Source organism: Suncus etruscus, chromosome 3 (assembly GCF_024139225.1).
Source record: "Suncus etruscus isolate mSunEtr1 chromosome 3, mSunEtr1.pri.cur, whole genome shotgun sequence".
In the NCBI taxonomy this organism is placed as follows: Eukaryota; Metazoa; Chordata; class Mammalia; order Eulipotyphla; family Soricidae; genus Suncus; species Suncus etruscus.
Window position 1 is genome coordinate 91,510,761 of NC_064850.1, and position 25,834 is coordinate 91,536,594.

The 25,834-nt window shown below is 45.3% G+C and overlaps 1 protein-coding gene across 1 annotated transcript; it reads left to right on the forward strand.

The window, feature by feature from the left end:
• Positions 1–11,708: 11,708 nt before the first annotated feature.
• Positions 11,709–19,532, forward strand: POLR3D (RNA polymerase III subunit D). The gene is made up of 8 exons (XM_049769471.1): positions 11,709–11,909; positions 14,092–14,135; positions 15,141–15,292; positions 15,430–15,554; positions 15,746–15,914; positions 16,263–16,528; positions 17,671–17,823; positions 17,944–19,532. Exons 1-8 carry the CDS (start codon positions 11,745–11,747, stop codon positions 18,064–18,066), a joined length of 1,197 nt encoding a protein of 398 aa, XP_049625428.1. The 5' UTR covers positions 11,709–11,744; the 3' UTR covers positions 18,067–19,532.
• The last annotated feature ends 6,302 nt before the right edge of the window (positions 19,533–25,834 follow it).

Sequence of the window (25,834 nt, forward strand, 5' to 3'; positions counted from 1 at the left end):
GCTGCCCAGTGTCAGGTGACAGCCAGCAAGCTCGGTCTCTGCTTGGCTGGGCTGGAGGGAGGAGGAAAGGGCAGAGGGCTCCCTGGGGCTGCGCAGATGCCCTTGGAGACTAGGATGCGGGTACTGTCCTCCCAGCCCTTCTAGAACCGGCTGCCCTCCGGAGCCCCTCCAGAATATCCTTAGTAGAAAATCTCTCATTCAAATGCAGCCCCCAAACTTTAGGATGCTGGGAGAGGGGTGGGGCTTGCCTGTAGGCTTCTGAGCCCCAAAGGCAAATTTTTATTGGAAAAAGGGGAGGGAGGCTGTGAGAAGGGAGCCCAGAGGTTTCTGCTTTCATCCTACCAGGAGGGCTCTGGATCCCTTTTCTTACTTCTGCCTGGAAACTCTGGCTGCTTAGGGGTCCCCAGGGTTATGGAGCAGTCAGGATGTGAGAGGCAAGAAAGCTCTCAGTGCTCACAACCCAACCAGGAGGATAGCTCCAGGAGCCAAACCTAAACCTGGCCAGAGAGAGGACAGTCTGCTCCCCTCAACAGGGGCTCTTCTGCCACTAGGGAGCACAGACTCCAGGTCTTTATGAGGACAACACTCCAGGAAGTCTCATTCTAACAGCCATAGGAATGCATGTGGGCTTGAAAATCATGCTGTGCAGTCAGACACACTGGGTTACAATTCTCACTCTGTCACTTTCTAGCTCGGTGACCCTAGACAATTCATCAACCTTTCAGCTTCAGTTTCTTCATCTGACGAATGGGCCAGGTTCACTGGCATTCTCTTGTGAGATAATTATATAAACCACTTAGTGTTTGGCTGGCAGATAAGTGCCTATCCTTTCAGCCACAAAAGAGGAGACCCCAAGAAGCAAAATCACAGGCAGACCAGTAGGGGGAAGCAGGAGGGAGTGTCCTAGAAGGTCTGAGCTGAGTAGGCGAGCACCTCAGGGGCTGCTGACAGGAGGTCAGAGGAGGCACCAGTGGACAGAAGAACAGTTCACAGAGGCAGACAAGCAGAAGCCAGTTTTGCTTTAGAAGGGTGTGGAGAATTGAGCTAGTCTGGTCAGATCCTGAATCCCACAGAGGATTAGCCACTCCCTTGGCCAAACAGGAGGTGGCCCGCCCTCACACACCTCCACTGATGTAGAAACTCCAATTTAAAAAATAGAATCTCAGGAGATGGCCATCATGGCACACAAACCAAAACACACCCTACCACCATCCTGAGGGTGACATGAAAGGAAGTTAAGTCCTCTGTGGCTGTTTCCCTTCCAAATACCTGAACCTTTTCTTCCTCCTCCTTTACAGAAGGCATGCTGAGACCTCATGAGCTCATGTGTCCCAAGCAGCAGACAATGTGCTTTTGTGGAGTTGGGTGTTGGTGTGAGGTGAAGACACAGTTCTCTCATCCCTCCACCCCTGCTTGCTTACAGGACCCACCACAGGCACTTGAGAAAACATCTGGGCACAGGAGCAGACTGTGCCCCCAAGATGAACTGCCTCAGCTTCTTTTGTTTATTTTGTGGTGCCAGGGATCCAGGGTCTTACACATCCAAGCCAAAAGCTCCAGGGAGGAGCTACGATCCCAGCCATGTTTCCTTTTAGCTTACTTTTATTTGTCCTTTTCTTAGTGAAGTAGTTAATTTTATTAAGGAACTATGATAGATGAGAGGGAGAGAAAATGTCCCATAATGTATAGGAAGAGAAATTCTGTACATCAAACTGGCATATAATGATATCAGAATGGAGTACCACATCTTTAGTTTTAGTAATTTCTTTTTTTTTTTAATTTAAACACCTTGATTACATACATGATTGTGTTTGGGTTTCAGTCATGTAAAGAACACCACCCATCATCAGTGCAACATTCCCATCACCAATGTCCCAAGTCTCCCTCCTCCCCACCCGACCCCCGCCTGTACTCTAAACAGGCTCTCCATTTCCCTCATACATTCTCATTATTAGGACAGTTCAAAATGTAGTTATTTCTCTAACTAAACTCATCACTCTTTGTGGTGAGCTTCCTGAGGTGAGCTGGAACTTCCAGCTCTTTTCTCTTTTGTGTCTGAAAATTATTATTGCAAGAATGTCTTTCATTTTTCTTAAAATCCATAGATGAGTGAGACCATTCTGCATTTTTCTCTCTCTCTCTGACTTATTTCACTCAGCATAATAGATTCCGTGTACATCCATGTATAGGAAAATTTCATGACTTCATCTCTCCTGACAGCTGCATAATATTCCATTGTGTATATGTACCACAGTTTCTTTAGCCATTCGTCTGTTGAAGGGCATCTTGGTTGTTTCCAGTTTTAGTAATTTCTTTTTTTTTTTTTTTTTTTTTTTTTTTTTTTTTTTGTTTTTTGGGCCACACCCGGCGGTGCTCAGGGGTTACTCCTGGCTGTCTGCTCAGAAATAGCTCCTGGCAGGCACGGGGGACCATATGGGACACGGGGATTCGAACCAACCACCTTTGGTCCTGGATCGGCTGCTTACAAGGCAAACGCCGCTGTGCTATCTCTCCGGGCCCCCAGTTTTAGTAATTTCTTATGACAAAAGCCATCCACAGTCATTGCAGAAAGATGAAAAGGCTTAAGACCAAAGAGATAGCACAGCAGGAAGTGTGTTTGCCTCCCATGCAGCCAACCTAGGTTCAAGTCCTGGTACCCATATGGTCCCCTGATCCCTGCCAGAAATGATCTCTGAGTGTAAAGCCAGGAGTACTTCCTGAACTCAACCATATGTGTATGTGGCCCAAATAAAGAAAAACTGAAAAAAAGGAAAGAAAAATGAAAAGATTGAATTACAATTTTTTTGTTTTGTTTTTGTTTTTGTTTTTGGGCAACACCGGCAGTGCTCAGGAGTTATTCCTGGCTCCAGGCTCAGAAATTGCTCCTGGCAGGCACGGGGGACCATATGGGGCTCTGGGATTCAAACTAATGACCTCCTGCATGAAAGGCAAATGCCTTACCTTCATGCTATCTCTCTGGCCCCCCTGAATTACAAATTTTAATAGAATTATATTCCCTTATATTCTACTATTGAGAAATACTTTATTAACAAGTAGAACAATAATATAAATACTATTTTATAGTCTGCTTTTTTCACACACTAATAATGTTCCTATTAGTTACAAGCCATTCCTATAACATTTTACTATATAATGTGTGTTCTATTGCCACCCTTTTCTTTAAAGATAATTCTCTCATTTTCTTGATTAGGATTTTTTTTTCTTTTTCTTCATTCTAAACAATACTACAGTAAACATTTTCATTTGTTTTGGGGTCACGTTCTACAGTATTCAGAGCATATCCCTGGTAGGTTTAGCGACCAAATGTAGTACCAGAGATTGAACCCAAGTTGGCCACAAAAAAGACCAGTGGCCTGCCCTCTATACTAATCTCTCTGGCACAATTTAATTTTTTTAAATCTACAGTGAGGTACTGTAATTTACATTATTATTAATGGTGGCTTCATACATATATCATCCCAACACCACCCAACACCAAAGTATACCCAGTTCCCTCCACCAAGTTCCCTCAGGCCCCTCCCATTCCACCACTTTTTCCAAACTCAAATTTGTGGACCAACTCTTCAGTACTGTTGCTTTTGGTCATTTGTTGCTCCCTTAGTATGTATCTTTAAATCTCACATATGAGAAAGATCATTCTGTAGCTATTTCTTTCCTTCAATCTATCACACTGACTTCACTCAGCATGATATTCTCTAGTTTCATCCTTGACATGGCAAATTGCATTTTAACTTTACTTAGAGCTTCATTATGATTTGATCCACTTATCTACAGTTGGGAATTTGACTGTTTTATCTTGGTTTACCACACTAAGCACTGCAATGAATATAGGTATGCATATATCCTTTTGAATTGGGATGCAGTTTTTGTGTGTTACAGGTAGATGACAAGAGGTAGTATTGCCATAGAGTCATACAGAATTTCTATTCTTGTCTTTTTTGAAGAATCTCTATATTGCTTTCCAAAGAAGTTTAACCAGACAATATTCTCAAAAACAGTGTGTTAGGGTTTCTTTCTCACTGTCCCCTGCACAATGGCTGTTTCCAGACATTTTGATATGCACCATTGAAATAATATCTCAACATTGTTTTGATTTGCTTTACCTTAACAATGAGTGATGATGAATAATTCTTCTTCTTCTTTTTTTTTTTTTGGTTTTTGGGTCACACCCGGCAACTTTCAGAGGTTACTCCTGGCTCTATGCCCAGAAATCGCCCCTGGCAGGCACAGGGGACCAAATGGGATGCTGGGATTCAAACCACCATCCTTCTGCATGAAAGACAAACACCTTACCTCCATGCTATCTCTCCAGCCCCAATGAATACTTCTTCCTATGTCTATTGATCATTTGTGTGCCTTCTTTGGGGAAGTGTAATGAACATAATAGTTTTTTTTTGGTTTTTGGGTCACAATCAGTGGCGCTCAGGGGTTACTCCTGGCTCTATGCTCAGAAATCGCTCCTGGCAGGCTCGGGGGAACATATGGGATGCCGGGATTTGAACTACCGACCTTCTGCATGCAAGGCAAATGCCTTACCTTCATGCTATCTCTCCAGCCATGCAATGAACATACTTGATGCAAAATCTTTCACATTTTAATTATATTTCCAATAAAATATTTAAATATTAAAGGATATAGACCTTATTTGGCTGCTTACTTAAACTCATACATATCTAAAGTCCTATGAAGGCAGTAGGATGTGAGGCCATGCATGATAAATCACATGCATTCCATATGGGAATGCCAGGGATCAATCCTTCACTGCAAAAACAAACAGAAAACTTAAATGGCATCTGGCAGATGTTAATACTAGCTTGATATTTGGTAATATATTAGATAGGATATTTGATAGTATATATAAACTACTAATTTGTAACAATATTTTATTCTTTTAAAAGAATATCCTTTAGGGCCAGGAGATAGTACAGCAATTAGAGTACATATTTAGCATATGTCTGATCCAAGAGTCCCAGGTCTACTTAGTACCCCAAACACTGAAGAGTGTGTTTTGGATTCCTGTAGTTCCCCAAGCCTGCTGGGGTGGCCCAGATAATGCCCAGTATAGTGCCACAAGGCCTGAACAGCATCACAACTTCAGGATTTTTCACTGAACCAGTTGTTTGATTGGCCCTAGGATCTCCTGAGCACTGCTTAGGAGATACTTAAAAATAAGAGAGGAACTGGAGTGATAGCACAGAGGTAGGACATCTATCTTGCATGGGGCTGACCCAGGACAGACCCAGGTTCAATCCCCAGCATCCTACATGATCCCTAGAGCCTGCCAGGAGCGACTTTTGAGCGTAGAGTAACCCCTGAGCACCACCGGGTGTGGCCCAAAAACCAAAAATAAAATAAAATTAAAAAGAGCACACCCTTCAGAGATACATATTCATAGGTACTGTTTCTGGATAGCTTAATATTTGTGATTTTAAAAAATAATCTGGGGAGGGATTATAGAAGAAAGAGGGATGGGAGCAAAGAGATAGCACAGTGGTAGGGCGTTTGCCTTGCAAGTGACTGAGACCAGGACCAATGGTGGTTCAAATCCCGGCATCCCATATGGTCCCCCCTGCCTGCCAGGAGCGATTTCTGAACAGAGAGCCAGGAGTAATCCCTGAATGCCACCAAAAACCAAGAAAAAAAAAAGAGTGGAAAAAGTGAATATTGCTGAAGTTGTATACTAAGATTCAGTAAACTCCTTTCTCTACTGTGCGCAAGCTTAGACGGTTTCATATTAAACCTCCTAGGTAATCTAGGAATACAGTATTACCAAAATATTTTATGCCTGTGATGCTAGGCATGTGATTTTCACACCAACTTTGTAAAAAATTAGATGACGGCAAATGAGAATCTGTCCCTCAGCAACAAAACTAGATTCATATTCTGGTCTGAGTACAGAGATTGGAGTCCTCATGGCAAAAGGACACAAGGCAAATAAAGATTCATGTCACAGGGAATGGCTTTTTAAGTGACACAAATATAGTCTTAACATTGCTTATCTACTTTATGTTTAAGTGCACTTGCCAAAATGTTTATGTGCATTTTCCTATATTTGAACTAAATGTGATGTCATGAACCAACTAAAGCACAAATGATCAGTCCACAAAAGCAACTTGTTCAACTAGTGTAGTGACCCCAATTATAATAAGTGATTTTTTTTTTGTTTTTTGTTTTTGGGTCACACCTGTCAGCACTCAGGGATTACTCCTGGCTCTATGCTCAGAAATCACTCCTAGCAGGCTCGGTGGACCATATGGGATATCGGGTTTCCTTCTGTATGCAAGGCAAATACCTTACCTCCATGCTATCCCTCCGGCCCCTATAATAAGTGATTTTTAAAAGGAGCTTGCTGGAGTTGGGATGAGGAGAGGGAGGGAACTTTGGACAATTAATGACACTGATGGTGGGTTTGGAATTAAAACACTGAACACCAGAAACTGTCATCAATAGTTGATAAATCAGGGCCCGGAGAGATAGCACAGCGGCGTTTGCCTTGCAAGCAGCCAATCCAGGACCAAAGGTGGTTGGTTCGAATCCTGGTGTCCCATATGGTCCCCCGTGCCTGCCAGGAGCTATTTCTGAGCAGAAAGCCAGGAGTAACCCCTGAGCACCGCCAGGTGTGGCCGAAACCCCCCCCCCAAAGTTGATAAATTACATTAAATACATTTTTTTATTTTTTATTTTTTTAGGGGCTGGAGTGATAGCACAACAGAGAAGGTGTTTGTCTTGCACGGGGTGGCGAACACACGGCTCTCGAACTGCATGCAACTCCCAGCCAAAATGCATGCCTCTTATCATTATTTCGTATACTGTGGCTCTTTGCCAAGTTTGGATTTTGTTCTGCTGCTTCTGAGGAGGAACCTCTGAGGAGAGATCTCTGAGCGCGTAGTCCCGCCCCCAGGCTCCCATCTCCCCTCCCTCGGAAACAACTGCACGGGCCAGAGGCGGGGGCACCCTTGTGTCACATGTTGTCTCATATCTTGCCGTTAGTTCTTAGTGTGGAGGATGCAGCACACTCTCACCATCACTGCAGGATTTTTACCCTCACTCAAAATGGCAAAATGCAATATGTGTTTAATAGATTATTGTTAAAATTAGATGCTTTTGTGTGTTTGTTTTGGCAGGTCACTGTGTGGTGTGGCTCTCTGACTCTCACAGTTTAAAATTTTGGCTCTTTGTGTTGAACTTGTTCGCCACCTCTGGTCTTGCACATGGTTGACCTGGGTTTCGATCCCTGGCATCCTATATGTTCCACCAAGCCTGCCAGGAGTAATTTCTGAGTGCAGAGCCAGAAGTAACAAGAGCACTGGTGGGTGTGGACCAAAACCAAAGGAAAAATTTAAACCACTTGTTCGTTTATATGGGTTGATAATACAGGAGTGAGCAATGACCATTTACTGGATATTGGTTTACTGGTCCTACCCTAATCAATATTTGCACTCCACCCTAGGGTGTGATCTGGTGATGGGATATTGGATTATTCCCTATTTCGTATTCCTCTCCAGCCCTGATTCTTGACTAAAAAAAGAGGGGTCTGAGGAGGGCAGAGGCTCATTCTTAGGTCTTCTTTCACTGAGTTATGTTCCTTCTTAGAAGCAGAAAGCTTGGGTGGTTGAATTCCTTGCTTAAGTGCTGGATTTCCTGAACTCATTCTTGTACCTCTTCCCTGTATGAATTATTTACTATGTCAATGTTTGCTTCCAGACCTGCTCTCACCAGATCCTCGTTTTGGAGCCCTAGGTTCCGATAACAACTGGACAGGCTGCTTGGTACTTACATAATCCTGAAATCATGTTTAGAGATCCTCTAGCCCTCATTGGGCACCTATTTTGAACTTACTTAAAAGTATAAAGAAGTTAGAACTAGAGGGTGCTTGCCTTGCACCTGACCGACCTGGCATCCCTTTGGTCCCTCAAGTTCTGTCAGGAGTGATATCTGAATGCTGAACCAGGAGTAAGTCTTGAGCACTGCCAAGTGTGGCCTCAAACAAAAACAATTAAATAAATTTTTATAATGTGAACATTTTTGAAGATGCATTGAACTAAATATGATTGTATATAACATAATATGGTAAATATATGATACATAATATAGAAATTGTATAACCTTTAGACTGTGTTAAAGATTTTAAGATTAAAAAAATGCTGGTTTAAATTTTTTGGGGTTTTTTTTTTTTTGGCCACACCCAGGAACGTTCCTGGAATTACTCAGGAATTACCCCCTAGAAGTGAGTGGGAGACAATATAGGATGCCTGGCATTGAACCCAGGTTAGCCACATGCAAGGTAAGTGCTGTATTATTGCTCCATCTAGTTTTATATTTAAAAGCCAGTGAGCTGGAGCAACAGATGATGTAATATTGAAATGTTGAAAGGTCTAAAGAAATTGAGAAAGAAGTTGAAAAGAATGAAGGAGGAAATGTGAGTGAAATGAAAAGTGGAAGAAGTCCTCTTAGAACTGCAGCCTGGGAGAGATTCCTGAGTGCAGGAATAACCCCTGAGCACTGCCAGCTGTGGCCCCCTCCCCCCCCCAAAAGCAGATTATAGGAACAAATAAAAAAAGCAACTTCAGGGCCCGGAGAGATAGCACAGTGGCGTTTGCCTTGCAAGCAGCCGATCCAGGACCAAAGGTGGTTGGTTCGAATCCCGGTGTCCCATATGTTCCCCCATGCCTGCCAGGAGCTATTTCTGAGCAGACAGCCAGGAGTAACCCCTGAGCAACACCGGGTGCGGCCCAAAAAACAAAAAAAAAAAAAAAAAAAAGCAACTTCAATGGATACATTAAATTTTATTCTTAGGGATTTACATTTTTTCCAATTGTGCCACTAAAATATCTTTAACAAAACAACAACCAAAACAAACAAAGGTGTTGCTGTAAGCCCAATGATCTAAGAGTTCAGAGAGTGAAATCAGCATTTTCATCCAGTGCTCCAGACAGAATCTTGGACCCTGTATTGCACAGCTCTATAAGGGCAGGAAGGACTTTCCTTTGGTCAACTTTGTTTATTAAAGTCACTAAGGAGAAAATAAGTTTTAAAAAGTCTAGCCATAACGGGCCCGGAGAGATAGCACAGCAGTGTTTGCCTTGCAAACAGCCAATCCAGGACCAAAGGTGGTTGGTTCAAATCCCGCTGTCCCATATGCCTGCCAGAAGCTATTTCTGAGCAGACAGCCAGGAGTAACCCCTGAGCACTGCCAGGTGTGGCCCAAAAAACAAACAAACAAACAAAAAGTCTGGCCATAAACCAATAGGTAGCATTAATATATTAAAAGAGTATTAAACGGGCAATAAATAAATAAATAAATAAATAAATAAATAAATAAATAAATAAATGGGGGCTGGAGCAATAGCACAGCAATAGGGCATTTTTGCCTTGCACGCTGCCGATCCAGGACGGACTTGGTTCAATTCCTGGCATCCTATATGGTTCACCTAACCAAGAGTGATTTCTGAGCACATGTCCAGGAGTAACTCCTGAGCATCACCGGGTGTGACCCAAAAACAAACAAAAAAAATTGAAACAATTTTTCCCATTCTGCTATTGTTGTTGCTATATATATATATATATATATATATATGTGCAGGTCATACTAACTTAAGTGTAGAGTTTACACTCTAGGTTATGGTGCATGAGAGATCACTCACTTTACTGTGAAGCCAGGGATCCCAAAGAGCAGTCTCTGAGATCTCCTTCAGGCATGTGTGAAATATCAAAATTACAGAAATAGAGAATAGATTAATGGTTGCTTGGGGTCGGTGGGTGGATGGAAGGTCCAGACAGACCCAAATCCAGAGAGACCCTTTAATGATAGAAATGTCTTGAATCTTGACTCCATCAATTTCAGTATTCTGGTAGCAATATTATACTCCATTTTGTGAGATGTTACTATTGGAGGTAGCTGAGTAAAGGTTACTTAAAAATCTTTGCATTATTTCTTACAATAATTGCATATGTTCATACAAAAACCTCAAATTTTCACTTTTTTTTTGGGTGGGCGTCACACCCGGCAGCGGTCAGGGGTTACTCCTGGCTCTACGCTCAGAAGTTGCTCTTGGCAGACTCGGGGCACCATAAACCAATTCTTCAACCCCAATTTTTCACTTTTTTTAACCTGTACATCTTCTAGTTTTTTTGGTTTTGGGGCCACACCCGGTGACGCTCAGGGGTTACTCCTGGCTATGCGCTCAGAAATCGTTCCTGGCTTGCGGGACCATATGGGACGCCGAGGGATGGAACCGCGATCCATCCTAGGCTAGCGCGGGCCAACTAAAGCAGCACTGCTCCGGTCCGTCTTCTAGCTATTTTAACAGGTCTGGAAAAAAAATCTCTTCTAGGGATACAATGCAAAAGAAGTTAAAGTGTTAGCAGTGTACATGCCCTATAGTCACTAGAATTTTTTTTACAATAAAGCAAATAACTAAGTGTCTAAACTGGAAGACAGGCAAACCATGAAACAGCCACCTGAGAACCATATAGTAGTTTGATCAAACAATTATAAAGTATAGTTAGATTCATGCTGGTGGTACAATATGACAGCTCTGTGAAAAGGATGGGAACAGTATAAAAATTTTAATAGTATTCTGTGGGTACTATATAGATAGTATATTTTGAATCTTTCCCCAGGCACAGGAGCTACTTGCCTATAAGCAAATAGACAAGAGTTCGCATAAACACACATAGAAAACATATAACAAGAAAATATCCTTCTACCCAGGTGATGAGGGCTGGGATGCATGCGTCTGTATGCATCTGAAATGACCAACGCTGGCGTCCCATGAATGTTCTTTACATTCGTCCCTCCCGGTTGAGCAAACTTGGTTTTTCAGGTTCTAGGCTTCGACTGCAAGTGCACACAGAGATCACAGTCACGAACCCAGGGTGGAGGGAGGAAGGCCACAAAGCATCCAATCCGTTCACTTGCAGCGGCCCCGGCGCAGCTCCCGCGCTGCATCCCAGGTCCATCCCAGGAATCCAGGGAAAGGACCAGCGTGGAAGGCTGAGGGCGCGGGCGCGCTGACCACGCCAAGGCCAGCATCACACATGCAGCCGAGGCCCAGCCCTAGCCCTTGCTCTAGCTTCTCGGCTTCGAAACTGGGGGGGGGATCTAACTAAGCTCTCTGCCCTCGCCCTCTGGTCCATTCCAGAACCGCGACCCCAACAACTGCTCCCAGAGGCTCGGGCGAGGCGAAAGGTGTGACCTCTGGAGGCTGCCACAGTGCCTCGACGCGAATCAAAACCCCTTGCTTCGAGCTAAGTAGGACCCAAATGCCAGCTCCCGCAGCACCCAGGCGTCAGGCAAACCAGACCGGTCCCCGCTTCCTTTTTCGCCCTCTCAACCCAGCTTTTCCCGACTCCGGGAAGAACCGGGAAGAGAAGGCGGAGGGCAGCGCGGCGCCGCCGAATAAATACTGTGACCAGGCCACGCCCACCGACGTCACATCCGCCCCGAGTCAAGATGGCGGCGCCCGGGCCCTGCCACGCGCACTTCCGCCAGGAGCCTGGACGCGGGGCTGGCGGCGGGTGAAGGCGGTGGGTGCGTGTGGTGTGGATTACAGAGCGAGGTGGGCTGAGCTGAGCCGACGTGCATTCCTTCCCGCGTAGGGCCCGGAGGGAGGGGGGGGCTGCGCGGCGGGAGGGGCAGGTCGGGTGCCCGGGGGTCTGCGTGTCGGCCCCTCGGCCGCTTGCATTCTAACCCCTTTCCTCCTCCTCCTCTCCTAGGCAAAATGTCGGAAGGAAACGCCTCCGGCGAGCCCAGCGCTCCAGGAGGACCCCGGCCCCTCCTCACCGGTGCCCGGGGCTTCGTCGGGCGAAGGCCCGCGCCCCCACTCACTCCCGGCCGCCTTCCCTCGATCCGCTCCCGGGACCTCACCCTCGGGGGCGTCAAGAAGGTACTTCCGGGCACTTGGCCCATCAAGCACAGAGCAGCCTCAATTCCAGCTCCTGGGGTTCTTGTCGTGTGAACGCAGGGACTAGTGACTGTTGTGGTTGTGTTTGTGTCTGCCCCTGGCGTCTTGGCCGCACACCTCCTCTGAGCTCTGGCCCTGGCTGTCAGATGATGCGTAGATGGTGCTCACAGATGACTGGTGGCCAGAGGGTCCCTAATCCTAGACATTCAAAAGCTGGGGTGTTTTAGAGTGAGTGACTCTGTGTGTGTGTGTGTGTGTGTGTGTGTGTGTGTGTGTGTGTGTGTGTGTGTGTCCAAAAGCTGGGGTGTTTTAGAGTGAGTGACTGAGTGTGTGCGTGCGTGTGTGCGTGTATGTGTGTGTGTGTTTCTAATTTAAGACCAGAGGGTCAGAGTGAGTGAGTGAGTGAGTGTGAGAGTGTGTGTGTGTATTTCTAATTCAAGGCCAGAGGGTCCCAAATCTAAGACATTCAACAGCTGGGGTGTTTTAGAGTGAGCGACTGAGAGACAGAGACAGTGTGAGTGAGTGAGTGAGTGAGTGAGTGAGTGAGTGAGTGAGTGTGTGTGTGTGTGTGTGTGTGTGTTTCTAATTCAAGGCCAAAGGGTCCCTAATCCAAGATATTCAAAAGCTGGGGTGTTTGTGAGTGAGGGATTGAGTGAATGAATGAGTGTGTGTGAGTGAGGAATTGAGTGAATGAATGAGTGTGTGTGAGTGAGGGATTGAGTGGATGAATGAGTGTTTGTGTGTGTATGTGTATCTGTGTGTCTGTGTGTGTTCCTGATCTAAGATATTCAAAGGTTGGGGGAGGTAGAGATAAAGTGTGATTCTAATTCAAAAGCTGAGTCAATTTACTGTGCGTGTGCCTACCCTTTAAGCATCTCTGCTTGCACTTTGAGAGCGTTCTTAAGCCCGAATGGCATTAGAGACTCAAATTCCCACCTTCTGTGTCTACCACTAAGAAAACAAGGGTGACAGGATCATAAAGCATATGGTTGTTGTTTTTTTTTGGTTTTTGGGCCACACTCGGTAACGCTCAGGGGTTACTCCTGGCTATGCGCTCAGAAGTTGCTCCTGGCTTGGGGGACCATATGGGACACCGGGGGATCGAACCGTGGTCCGTCCAATGCTAGCGCAGGCAAGGCAGGCACCTTACCTTTAGCGCCACCGCCCGGCCCAAAATTCTGACTTTTTGTTTGTTTGTCTTTGCTTTTGGGCCACACCCGGCGTTGCTCAGGGTTTACTCCTGGCTGTCTGCTCAGAAATAGCTCCTGGCAGGCACGGGGGACCATATGGGACACCGGGATTCAAACCAACAACCTTTGGTCCTGGATCAGCTGCTTGCAAGGCAAACGCCGCTGTGCTATCTCTCCGGGCCCGGTTTTTTTTTTTGTTTGTTTGTTTTTGTTTTTGTTTTTGTTTTTGGGTCACACCCGGCAGTGCTCAGGGGCTATTCTTGGCACCATGTTCAGAAATTGCTCCTGAAAGGCACGGGGGACCATATGGGACTCCGGGATTCGAACCAATGACTTTCTGCATGAAAGGCAAAAGCCTTACCTCCATGCTATCTCTCTGGCCCCTTAAAGCATATGGTTTTTTTTTTTGTTTTTTTTTTTTTTTTTTGGTTTTTGGGCCACACCCGGTAACGCTCAGGGGTTACTCCTGGCTATGCGCTCAGAAGTTGCTCCTGGCTTGGGGGACCATATGGGACACCGGGGGATCGAACCGCGGTCCGTCCAAGGATAGCGCAGGCAAGGCAGGCACCTTACCTTTAGCGCCACCGCCCGGCCCCAGCATATGGTTTTTAAAGAATTTTTGCCTTGAGAAATTCTGCTGGTACTCTGAGGACACACTTTTGTGTCTTACCTTGAAGTTTTATCTTTGGAGTGTAGTGGATCTACACTTAAATGACAAGCTGTGAGAAGTCCTCAAAGCTCTCCCTTTAGAGGAAGCGACTGACTTCTAAAGTGGTGGCGGGTGCCCCTTCTTTGAGGGATCCCTCCCTGCTGCCTAGCATTAAATTTTCTGGGATGTGTAGAAGAGAGCCAAGGTGATCATGGTTCACAGAATATACATTTGGTGGAAGAGAGGCTGTTTTTTTTTGTTTTTTTTTTTTTTTGCCTTTGGGTCAGAATTTACCAAATCACTGTCTTTTGTATTTTACTTTCAGAAAACCTTCACCCCAAATATCATAAGTCGGAAAATCAAAGAAGAGTAAGTAACTAGGCCCTCTGAAATCTGTGCCTTTTATGCTTGCTCTTAAATTGGAACTTTTGGAGAAATAACTAGGTATGTGGTTCAGAAATTTAAATGTATGGGCCTGAGTGATAGCACAGTGGTAGAGCATTTGCCTTGCGGAGCCAATGCGAGATGGACCTGGGTTTGTTTCCCGATATCCCCAGGAGTGATTTCTGAGTGTAGAGCCAGGAGTAACCCCTGAGTGCTGCTGGGTATAGCCCCAAAACAACAAAAACAAAAAGGAAATAAAGGAAATTTAAATGTATATTTAGTTTCACTGGTAATTTTTCAGCATTAGCACCTAGGTGATTTTAACATACAAGTGAAATGATGCCTGGGAGTCCATCCCTAGAAATTGTGACTTGTTTGCAATGGAATGGATGGAGTGATTTTTTTTTTTTTTTATAGACAGTTGGAAGTCAGTAATTAAGCAAAAATGGCAAATTTTCCCTTAAGCTCTTTCTAAACACCCTGCTTTCAATCTGTACAAAATTATATATATATAATATATGTACATATATATTATATATATATATATTTAGAGCCACTATAATTCACCGTTTAAATTCTTTTTAATAGTTCTTTTTTGGGGGAGGGGGAGATGGGGGTCAGACCTAGCCATGATCAGAGCTTACTCCTGACTCTGTGCTCAGGGATCATTCCTAGTGGGTCTCGAGTGATCATATGAGGTACTAGGGATTGAATCTGGATAGGCTGTGTGCAAGGCAAGTGCCCTAGATGCTGTATTATTACTCTGGACCTACTTTTGGATTCTAGTTCTTATCACTTTTCATCCAAGAAGGTAAAGTAAAGCAAGCTAAAAAAACTGCTTGCCTCTTGAGATATAATTATTGGCTCATAAACTCATTTCTCAGGTGGATTGAGAATTGTCTCAATCTCTTTGGGTAATGTCCCTGTGTAAGAGAATGAAAACTGTTTTCTCTGGTGCAGTAGTTTTCCTGAATCAGTTTTCTTTTCCAGGCCCAAGGAAGAAGTAACTGTCAAGAAGGAGAAGCGAGAAAGAGACAGAGATCGGCAGAGAGAGGGCCATGGGCGCGGCCGAGGGCGTCCAGAAGTGATCCAGTCCCATTCAATCTTTGAACAGGGCCCTGCTGAAATGATGAAGAAAAGGGGTACAAAGTTTAGGAGATCTGGGAGGCGGCAATCAGTGGATTTTTGCTAAACTACTCCAGAAGAGGGTGCAGTCCCTCCCTTGCTGTGCATTTAGTTTTCCTCTTCCTTACCCTGTGAACTGGGTGATTTTCCACAGGGAACTGGGAAAAGACAGTGGATATGTCGGACATGGGACCGTCTCATATCATCAATATCAAAAAAGAGAAGAGAGAGACAGATGAAGAAACAAAACAGATCCTACGTATGCTGGAGAAGGATGATGTAGGTAGCTGGGGGGAGCTTCTTTGTGGCTGTTGGAAAGGATTTTCGGGGGTGGGGGGGAGAAGTCATTAATATTCTGGAATCCAGGTGAGTTCCAGAACTTCCTTAGAAAAGGTCTAAGCTAGACTGGAGTTCAAGTTCTTATGTATGCTGGACAGGCCTCCAGACCAACTTCTCACACTCTTTTGCAGTTCATTGATGACCCTGGGCTGAGGAATGACACTCGGAACATGCCTGTACAACTTCCTCTGGCCCACTCAGGGTGGCTTTTTAAGGAAGAAAATGAAGAGCCTGACATGAAACCTTGGCTGGGTGGTCCTAAAGAAGAGGAGATGGAGGTCGACATGCCTGCTGTGAAAGGTATGTGAGGGCTGCAACCTTCTTGGCTCCTTTTCCATGGTGGCTCCTAGGAACTTGTTCACTGCAGGAATAAGCCTCCCAGACTTCTACACATGAGCAGACCTCTTCCATTTAAGTTGTAAGGTACCGAGATGGTAAAAGTCCACTCTCAGAGGGGTCAAGCGCTGACAAAGATGCTCAGGTCTTGACTAGCGCTTTGTAAAAGATAGTCCACAGCTCCTATGTTCCTCACCTAACCAATATCTGCTTCTAGCTGCCTGATAGCCTGGAGGGAAAAATAGGACAAAGGGATGGTGCCATGAGGTGGCATAAAGGGTGACCATTTGAAGACATTTTCATTTATCCCAGTGAAAGAGGAGCCACGAGATGAAGAGGAAGACACCAAGATGAAGGCTCCTCCCAGGAGAGCCAGAAAGACCCCTAGTCTCCCGAAGGACATATCTGTGGCTGACCTACTCAGGGACCTGAGCCTCACCCAAGAGGAAGAGCTGTTATTCCTGCAGCTACCCGACACGCTCCCTGGCCAGCCACCCACTCAAGACATCAAGCCTATAAAGACTGAGGTGCAGAGTGAAGAAGGACAGATGGTGGTTATAAAGCAGGAAAAAGACCGGGTATGTTAAGGATTGAGTTCTGAAAAGTGCAATGAACCAACGAAACAGTCATGACATGAGAGGGGAATCCATGGTGCCACTCAGCTGAAGTTGGAGAATTAGATCCATTTGTTCTCTTTACCCTCCAGGGATATGGGCTTTATTCTTCAGCCTTGCATGTGTGGTGGGTTTTGTTGTTGTCTTTTTTTTGTTTGTTGTTTTTGGGCCATACCTGGCAGTGCTTGGGTTACTCCTAGCTCTGTGCTCAGAAATCACTCCTGGTAGGCTCTGGGGATCATATGGAATGCCAATGATCAAACCAGGTTCGTCCTGTGTCGGCTGCTTGCACAGCAAATACCCTAATACTGTTCTGTCTCTCCAGTCCCGCTTGTGTGGTTTATACTGAAAAATGTTGAACAAAAACAAATGAGCATATAGACTGTTGTGTAGCATTGTCAGCAGTTGGGTCATTTTGCCCATTTGTTGAACATGTTGCACATGTTGCTTTTGGGTCACACCTAAAGGTATTTAGGGATTATTCCTAATTCTAAGCTCAGGGAGAACTGGTGGGGTGCAGGGGGACGATACTGGATACTGGTTGCCAGGATTGAATTCTAGGTCAGTCACATGCAAGGCAAGTGTCCTCTCCTGTACTATCACATCAGCCCAGATTTATTATTTATCTTTGTTTTGTTTTGGGGCCACACCTGGCCATACTCAGGTTACTCCTGGCAGGCTCAGGGACCATATGCGATGTCAGGGATTGAACCTGGCCAGCTGCATGCAAGGCAAATATCCTACCCGCCTTGCTATCACTCTGGCCCTCAGATTAATTTTTTTTTTTTTTTTGTTTTTGGGCCACACCCGGTAACGCTCAGGGGTTACTCCTGGCTATGCGCTCAGAAGTTGCTCCTGGCTTGGGGGACCATATGGGACGCCGGGGGATCGAACTGTGGTCCATCCAAGGCTAGCGCAGGCAAGGCAGGCACCTTACCTCTTGCGCCACCGCCCGGCCCCAGATTAATTTTTTTTAAGCCCTATGAAAAGCCCTTTTGGAGGAACATTTTTTAACATTTGCTGCTGATGCCTGACATTGGGAAAGGGTCATTCCTGAAGGCTGGTGGAAAGAACTGTTACCATGTCTGCATTCCCTGATTCCACAGGAAGCCAGACTGGCAGAGAATACATGTACCTTGGCTGACCTGACAGAGGGTCAGGTTGGTAAACTGTTAATCCGAAAGTCAGGAAAGGTACAGCTCCTTCTGGGCAAGGTGACTCTGGATGTGACCATGGGGACTGCCTGCTCTTTCCTGCAGGTGAGTGTCCAGGGGCCAGGTGGGTTCAGTTCCTTTAGGGGAGAAGGGCTCTCAGGGTTACCAATTAGCTAATTGGCATTGTGGTTTCGATGCTTATCACTGTTTTTTGTTACTTGGCAGGAGCTGGTGTCTGTGGGTCTTGGAGACAGTAGGACGGGTGAGATGACAGTTCTGGGACATGTGAAGCACAAAATTGTATGTTCCCCCAATTTCGAGTCGCTCCTGGATCACAAACACCGATAAAAGGAACAGATGGAGGATGGTGGTGATTATTGTCGCTGCTGCTACCAGCCCTAGAGGTGTTGTTCTCAATTCAGTGCAACGAAAAATGGGTCAGTTTAGCCCACCCAGTGCAGAGCCTTCGTTCTGGCTTCCCTCCTGTCACAGCAGTGAGTTGCAGCATGGATGCAATCCATCCTCATTCTGGGACTTTGTCGGTCTATTTATTTTTCTATTGTATCTTCTCTCCAGCGGATTGTAGCCTTGATGGAGGGGGAGGTCTGTAGATGGTCCAGGCTCTTTGTCCTGGGGCCACATATTGGTGCTCAGGCCTCGAGTGGAATCACACCTGCTGCTTGCTCCTCCTGAGGCAGTGGCAGGGAGACAACGGGGAAGATTTGACTCAGACTGTGTCCCAGCTGTGTGGGACATTGGTCAAACTACCTAACCTTTCTGAGCCTCCTATTCCTCATCTGACATAAATGGGGATTCTCCTACCTCATGGGGTTGTTGGGAGTCTTTAAGAAGTATTATAGATGAAAAGTCATCTCTGGGCCAGACATAATGGTAGGCATTCAATAAATTTGTTTTCTTTTGCCTCAGATTTTTTCAGAAAGACAGCTACAGATCTCCCAGAGACAAGTCACTCTAAGTCAAGGGCTTTTTGTTCACAGGGGTTAGGCATTCCTACGTCTTCTCAAATAAGCAGCATCCTTGGCACTCTGCAGAAAAAAGATGAGGCATGTCTGCTTTCTTGGTTATTGGTGCCTATGCCAAGGCTGCTTTGGGTGAAGCTGTGGAAACCACTTCTGGAGCAGGGACAAACCACACAGGCCCAGTCAAGCTGCCTCCTCCTAACAGTTCAGTGGTCCCAGAGGTTTTGAAGGGATACTTGTCCCTTATTTTCTCACTTTCTTTCCCCACTGAGCCCTTTCCAGCATGACTGGGACTTAGCTACACTGATCGGTGTAAGCTGCCCAGCCAATAGCTATGAGAGGGACTGAGGATTGAATCCCCTCGTTGCCCGCTTCATAACTCAACACCCTAGGGAGCTGTTGGGAAGTGTGGATCTGGGTGTTCTTTCCTTGCTGTGGAAGGAACACAAATGTTCCTTGGAGACATGTGCCCTGGAAATCCTGTTTGTTACAAACTGTGGTTTGTTACTTCAATACTTGTTTCTCCTTTTGACTGGCAGGTGCACTACCAGTGGATCTCCACTGTGAGTCTCTTTTTCTACTCAGTTTGGTTCATGAACATCTTTCTGCTGTTTTGGCCAACTCACAGACCCTTGTTAGATGTTTGGTAGTTTTCAGTCTTTTAGGTCTTTGACTTCCAAGAAAACTTGAGGAAGAGAATGCATTACTTTCATTTTTGCCAATTACCATTTCAGGTATTTGAATAATTAAATTTAATGACCCTGCATCAGAGTCCTCATGATCCTATGTCTGTGTTGCTCAGATTGAATGTCATCAATAAAAGTGTAGATAAAAGATGAGGCATGTCTATTTTCTTGCCAAGCCTCCAAAGCACACATACATTCCCAAAGATCAGTTGTATTATCTATAAAACAGATTACTTGTTTTTCTTTGTTTCTTTGTTATTTTTGGGCCACACCTGGTGTTGCTCAGGGGTTACTTCTGGCTCAGAGTTCAGAAATTACTCCTTGGGCCAGAGAGATAGCACAGGAGGTAGGGCATTTGCCTTGCATGCAGCCCATTGGGGTTCAATCCCAGCATCCCATGTAGTCCCTCAAACTTGGAGTGATTCCTGAGTGCAGAGCCAGGAGTAACCCCTGAGTGCCACCCGGTGTGGCCCACAAAGGAAAGAAAAAAAAAGAATATTATTTAAGATCTCGGGGGGCCGGGCGGTGGCGCTGGAGGTAAGGTGCCTGCCTTGCCTGCGCTAACCTAGGACGGACCGCGGTTCGATCCCCCGGCGTCCCATATGGTCCCCCAAGAAGCCAGGAGCAACTTCTGAGCGCATAGCCAGGAGTAACCCCTGAGCCTCACAGGGTGTGGCCCAAAAACCAAAAAAAAAAAAAAAAGATCTCATGGTTGCAAAGCTTTAGCCATTGCACCATCTCCTGGCCCTAAAGCTATTTCTGTTTTTTTTGCAGTGTTAGTGAACAGACCAGGGTCTCACACACAAAAGGCAAATCTCTACAACTGAACTACATTTTTAATTCAAAGAATGTTATAATATGACTATTTCAAGAAGGGGGCTGTCATATTCTCTATAAGCCTTAGGTCAATCTGCTTTTAATTTTTTTTTCACCCCTTCAATGCTAAGAATTGAATCCAGGGCATATGATGCTTGCTCACTTACCAGGAGTCTCATTCTTAGCCATTAGTTGATACATGCCAGTAATAATAGTGCTTGCCGTAGGTCTGCAGTGCTCTCATTCTTGCTCTCCAAGGGTCATGCTTTCTGGGCATGGTGCTCCTACATTTTTTTAACCTTTCAAGCTGGCCCCTCAGCTGTTACTCTTGATCAGGAATTACTCCTACCCATTTTCAGGGGACTATATGGGATACCAGGTATTGAACCTGGGTAAGGTACATGCAAGGCAAGTGCTCTACATTCTATTCTATCACTCTAGCCCCCATAAAATATTTTCAGTGTCAAGTGGTACTCAAATCTGTATGAAAAGGGATAAATTTGCATTCAAAATAGACAATGGTTTCAATATTGGATTGTTGTCCTTTGGTAATTTCATAATCTTGGCAAAGTTTTTCTGCAGTGTCTATAATAGAAAGTATGTAACCTCATTCAAAGATGTGACTCAACTAGAAGAGAACACGCCTGTACCTGCAAGCCCCTGGGTTGGATCCAAGCACCACTGACATGGCTCTGGTGGACCCTGAGCACCATTCTGGCCTGAGACTGCTGAAGAGTGTCCACATAATTAAGGAGGAAGAATATAAATCAAATGCTACATAAATGCCAGCATGAGATAAGAAATGAGTATCACAGTGTCCAATCTGATTTTAAGGTTTTGAGAAGCAGTGCAATACCCAACACATCCCACTGGTATCGAATTTAAGTAATCTCGGGCCGGAGAGATAGCACAGCGGTGTTTGCCTTGCAAGCAGCCGACCCAGGACCTAAGGTGGTTGGTTCTAATCCTGGTGTCCCATATGGTCCCCTGTGCCTGACAGGACCTATTTCTGAGCAGTTAGCCAGGAGTAACCCCTGAGCACCGCCGGGTCTGACCCAAAAACCAAAAACCAAAAAAAAAAAAAAAAAAAAAAAAAAAAATTAAGTAATCTCTATTAAAATTAATAAAAGTTGATGTTATTTTATTAATTAATACATTAATTGTAAGTATATAGATTATACTTATTTGGATCTGGGGAAGTGCTAGCCATACAATTAAGCAAGAATAAATAAAGTAAAGGGCCTTTACCCAGGTCATCGAAGGAGGATTTCCCTTCCTCATTCCCCTCCTGCTGGTTAACAAACCCCTTTCCACACCTCCTTTACCCTGAGAGAAAAGCCTAGCTCTAAGCAGTGCTTCAGCTCCTTTGCCTCTCCCAGTCCCACATGAATCTCCTACCTACCATTGCTTCTGCCATTCCCTCGGTCCACACCACCACACAGTTTTGCTGCACATCAAGATTATTGAAAGAGGGGCTGGAGACATAGCATGGAGGTAAAGTGTTTGCTTTTCATGAAGATGGTTGGTGGTTCAAATTGGCATCCCATATGGTCCCCTGAGCCTGCCAGGAGTGATTTCTGAGCATAGAGCCAGGAGTAACCCCTGAGTGCAGCCGGTGTGACCCAAAACCCCCCCAAAAAAAAAATATTGAAAGAGGTGGGCCAAAATAGTGGTGCAGAATATCCTCAGAATTAGAGCATATTCAACAGAACACTGAATGGCCTCACAAAGGAAGTAGGCAAGAGAGACCAGCAATAAGCTCTGGGAGTGGAACCTTGAATCAAGGAGTTTGAATGATGTGGACCTAAGGTTGTGGCAGATGGATGCAGAGGAAAGAAATAGAAGACAGGAAATCCACCCACTGCCTCATACATCCACTTGTACCAAGGTCTGAGCCAGGGCTAGACTTGAGCCTGGCAGAGCTCCAAACAGCTCCAAGGGGGCCACACAGTTGTAACCTTAAACATGCAGGTGAGGGCTGGAGAGATAGCATGGAGGTAAGGTGTTTGCCTTTCATGCAGAAGATCATTGGTTTAAATCCCAGCATCCCATATGGTCCCCTGTGCTTGCCAGGAGCGATTTCTGAGCATGGAGCCAGGAGTAAAAAAAAAAAAAAAAACCATGCAGGTGACCTACCAGCATTCTGGGCCAGCAGGAATTAATGAGAAAAATCTCCAGAATGGTACATCGGTTCTGTGCAGATACTCAGACTCAGAGGCCATACAATCCTGGATATAAGGAAGATTTGTTCTGTATGTGCATCTGCATAAATTCAAAGGGTGAGGCACAGAGAGCTAGAGAGCAGGAAGGCAGTGCAAGTTCATACTGCAAAGTCAGCAGTGGCTAGGTACAAAAACTCAGCTTCATAGGCTCTGTGTGGGATTGATGAATATGAACCGTATATCACTACCCAAGTATGCAAAATTAACAGACCTTCACTCCTAGCATGGTAGACAAAAAAAAAGAAAAAAGTGAAGGAGCCCACCAGAATGAATGGATGAAGAAAAAAACCCAAGATTTTACCCAATAGTGATATAACCTCTCAGATGAGGACTTCAAAGTTGGAAGTTAGTTAAGTGAATTGAGGGAAACAATAGGACTCACCCCAAAAAGAAAACGAGTGAGAGAAGATGGAGAAAACTGTGCTCAGAAATTGCTAAACTGAATGGAAGTAGGTGAACTAAAATGCTCATTCAATAGACTTGGATGAATACAGGAATGAATAAATGTACTGAAGAATAAGATTCAGAAACCTAGAAAGATAAGACAGAGGCTAATGCCATTCTAGGTTCTGTCTCTGGCATCCCAATTGGTTCCCTAAGCCCTAACAGAAGTGATCCCTAAGTGAAGAACCAGGGGTAAGTTCTGAGCATCACTAGGTGTGGCCCACTACACATGAGTTCACAGGGGAGGCAAGAGAGACTTCTAGAATACAGACCTGAATATAAGATATAAAGAAAATTTTGGCAGGACCGGAGAGATAGCACAACGGTATTTGCCTTGCAAGCAGCCGACCCAGGACCTAAGGTGGTTGGTTCGAATCCCGGTGTCCCATATGGTCCCCGTGCCTGCCAGGAGCTATTTCTGAGCAGACAGCCAGGAGTAACCCCTGAGCACCGCCGGGTGTGGCCCAAAAACCAAAAGGAAATAAAAAAGAAAATTTTGGCATAATTCCCCCTGATATTGATACTAGAGTTATCTTTGATTATTCAGCTTCATTGTCAACGAAAACAAAAGCAGAAATAAACAAGGACCAGAGAAATAGTACAGGAGGTAAGTAAGACAAAGGCCTTACATGCAGCTTTCACAGAGAGCCTTTGGTCCAAGTATCTGCTCTGGGCCCGGAGAGATAGCACAGCGGTGTTTGCCTTGCAAGCAGCCGATCCAGGACCAAAGGTGGTTGGTTCGAATCCCGGTGTCCCATATGGTCCCCCGTGCCTGCCAGGAGCTATTTCTGAGCAGACAGCCAAGAGTAACCCCTGAGCACTGCCAGGTGTGGCCCAAAAACCAAAAAAAAAAAAATAGATCCTGGAATCTGCACATCCTACATTGAAGTCAGGCTGGTGTGGAGTATCCTCTAGTTTCACCTCACAATTAAGGCGCAATACAGAAAGCCCTGTCCCGTAAGCGGGTCATTGTTGTTATTAAGTCTTCTCAGTGTTAAGGGAAGTCTCTTTTGAGTAGTTCGATGTCAGAGCAGCGGTAGGGTCTTCCCTGGTAGAGGATTGCCTCCAGGTGATATTATAGACAACCTTGGATGTTTTGTAGATGTCTTCCCTAGATCAGGGGTGGATGGAGAATGCCCATTCTTCTGAGGCCTGTGCCAGGTCTTTATGTCAATGTTCAGGGTGTAAGGTTCCATTGCACTACAAGATTTGTGTGTTCCCATCTCTATTAGATAAGAACTTATTTGTATGTATAGTATTTTTCCATTTTAATGTGCCTATGCAAACAAGAAATAAAGCCATGTGAGATATCAGAGTATATGGGGGCGTAAGAACACATCCAACAATACCCATGACTTGGTTCAAGCATAAGCATTAAACTGAGGGACTCTTTCACCACATTCCCTATTGAACAGTTCACAAAGAGAAGAAAAGATAAAAAAAAAAGGGGGGGGGGAATCATCACTGTATAAGAAAATATTCAGCAAGAGTTATAGCTGTCAAAGAAAACACACATAAAATGCTGAAAAGACATATGTGTCCTTTTTATACCTTTTGGAATAGTTGAGGGGGGGGGTTTAAATCCAGGGCACCTCTTGGTCTGTGACTTAGGACTCTACAGTACTTAAGTTAAAAAGGGTAAATGTGGAGTAATGATGATAACGGGTGAGAAAGTTAAAGAGAAAAATGATTTTTGTAGGTGTGTGCGAAAGGGCAGAGTACAAAATGGAAATTCTGCCTACATAAAAACATGATTCAATGATAGTGAGTACTATTAATGGATCTTGTGCCCCCGCGCGGTTTTGAAAATATAGACTGGTAAGAGATTACCAGTGACTGCTTCAAGAACCTGGGAGGCCAGAAGTTCAGGGCCCCCACTCAGCCCCTCCCTAAGGAGACAAGTAGGAAATGGGGGAAAGCCTAGGGTACCTTCAAGCTCCACCAAGGGACCCACCTCGATGGCTTGCCCAGGCATGTGGCCCAGGAAAGCCCTGGAGATCTGGAGCAAGGCGGTAGAGGAGTGCTGGGGTCACCCAAGTCCCTTACCCCCCCAGGCCTGGTTAAGAAGGCCTCTGGCATGGCGGAGGCCTGCTGAACCCCATGCTGGAATGCATGATATTATTAAAGTAATTTTACTTCATGATACTTTTGTCATCATGTATCAAACATGTTAGCCTTAAGAAAGCTTTGTCGGGGGCCGGGCAGTGGCGCTAGAGGTAAGTTGCCTGTCTTGCCTGCGCTAGCCTTGGACGGACCACGATTCAATCCCCCGGCGTCCCATATGGTCCCCCAAGCCAGGAGGGACTTCTGAGCGCATAGCCAGGAGTAACCTCTGAGCATCACCGGGTGTGCCCCCCCCCCCCAAAAAAAAGAAAGCTTTGTCTATAAGTGTGAAATCCTCATTGGTTCATGTATACACTTTGAAAGTGCTTTAAGTCTCTCTCTCTCTCTCTCTCTCTCTCTCTCTCTCTCTCTCTCTCTCTCTCTCTCTCTCTCTCTCGGTTTTTGGGTCACACCCAGAAATGCTTAGGGGTTACTCCTGGTTCTATGCTCAGAAATCGCTCCTAGCAGGCTCAGGGGACCACATGGGATGCCGGGATTCAAACCACCATCCTTTCGCATGCGAGACAAATGCCCTACCTTCATACTATCTCTCTGGCCCCTAAATCTCTTATTGTCTGTTTTTTTTTGAAATCTCAGTTCTAAGGATTAGAATTAGTTTTTTTGTTTTGTTTTTTGTTTTTGGGTCACACCCGACAGTGCTCAGGGGTTACTCCTGGCTCTATACTCAGAAATCGCTCCTGGCAGGCTCAGGGGACCATATGGGACGCTGGGATTTGAACCACTGACCTTCTGCATGAGAGGCAAACACCTTACCTCCATGCTATATCTCCGGCCCCAGGATTAGAATTCTTAGGCAAAAGCCCTACCGCTCTGGCCTCAGGATGAGAATTCTTAAAGATGAGTA

Bases quoted from the DNA above. Each gene is read 5' to 3' on its own strand.
- POLR3D (XM_049769471.1), top strand. From the start codon at position 11,745: ATGTCGGAAGGAAACGCCTCCGGCGAGCCCAGCGCTCCAGGAGGACCC. The intron at 15,293-15,429 runs GTACAAAGTTTA...GATTTTCCACAG, and splicing joins TGAAATGATGAAGAAAAGGG to GGAACTGGGAAAAGACAGTG. The intron at 15,555-15,745 runs GTAGGTAGCTGG...ACTCTTTTGCAG, and splicing joins GTATGCTGGAGAAGGATGAT to TTCATTGATGACCCTGGGCT.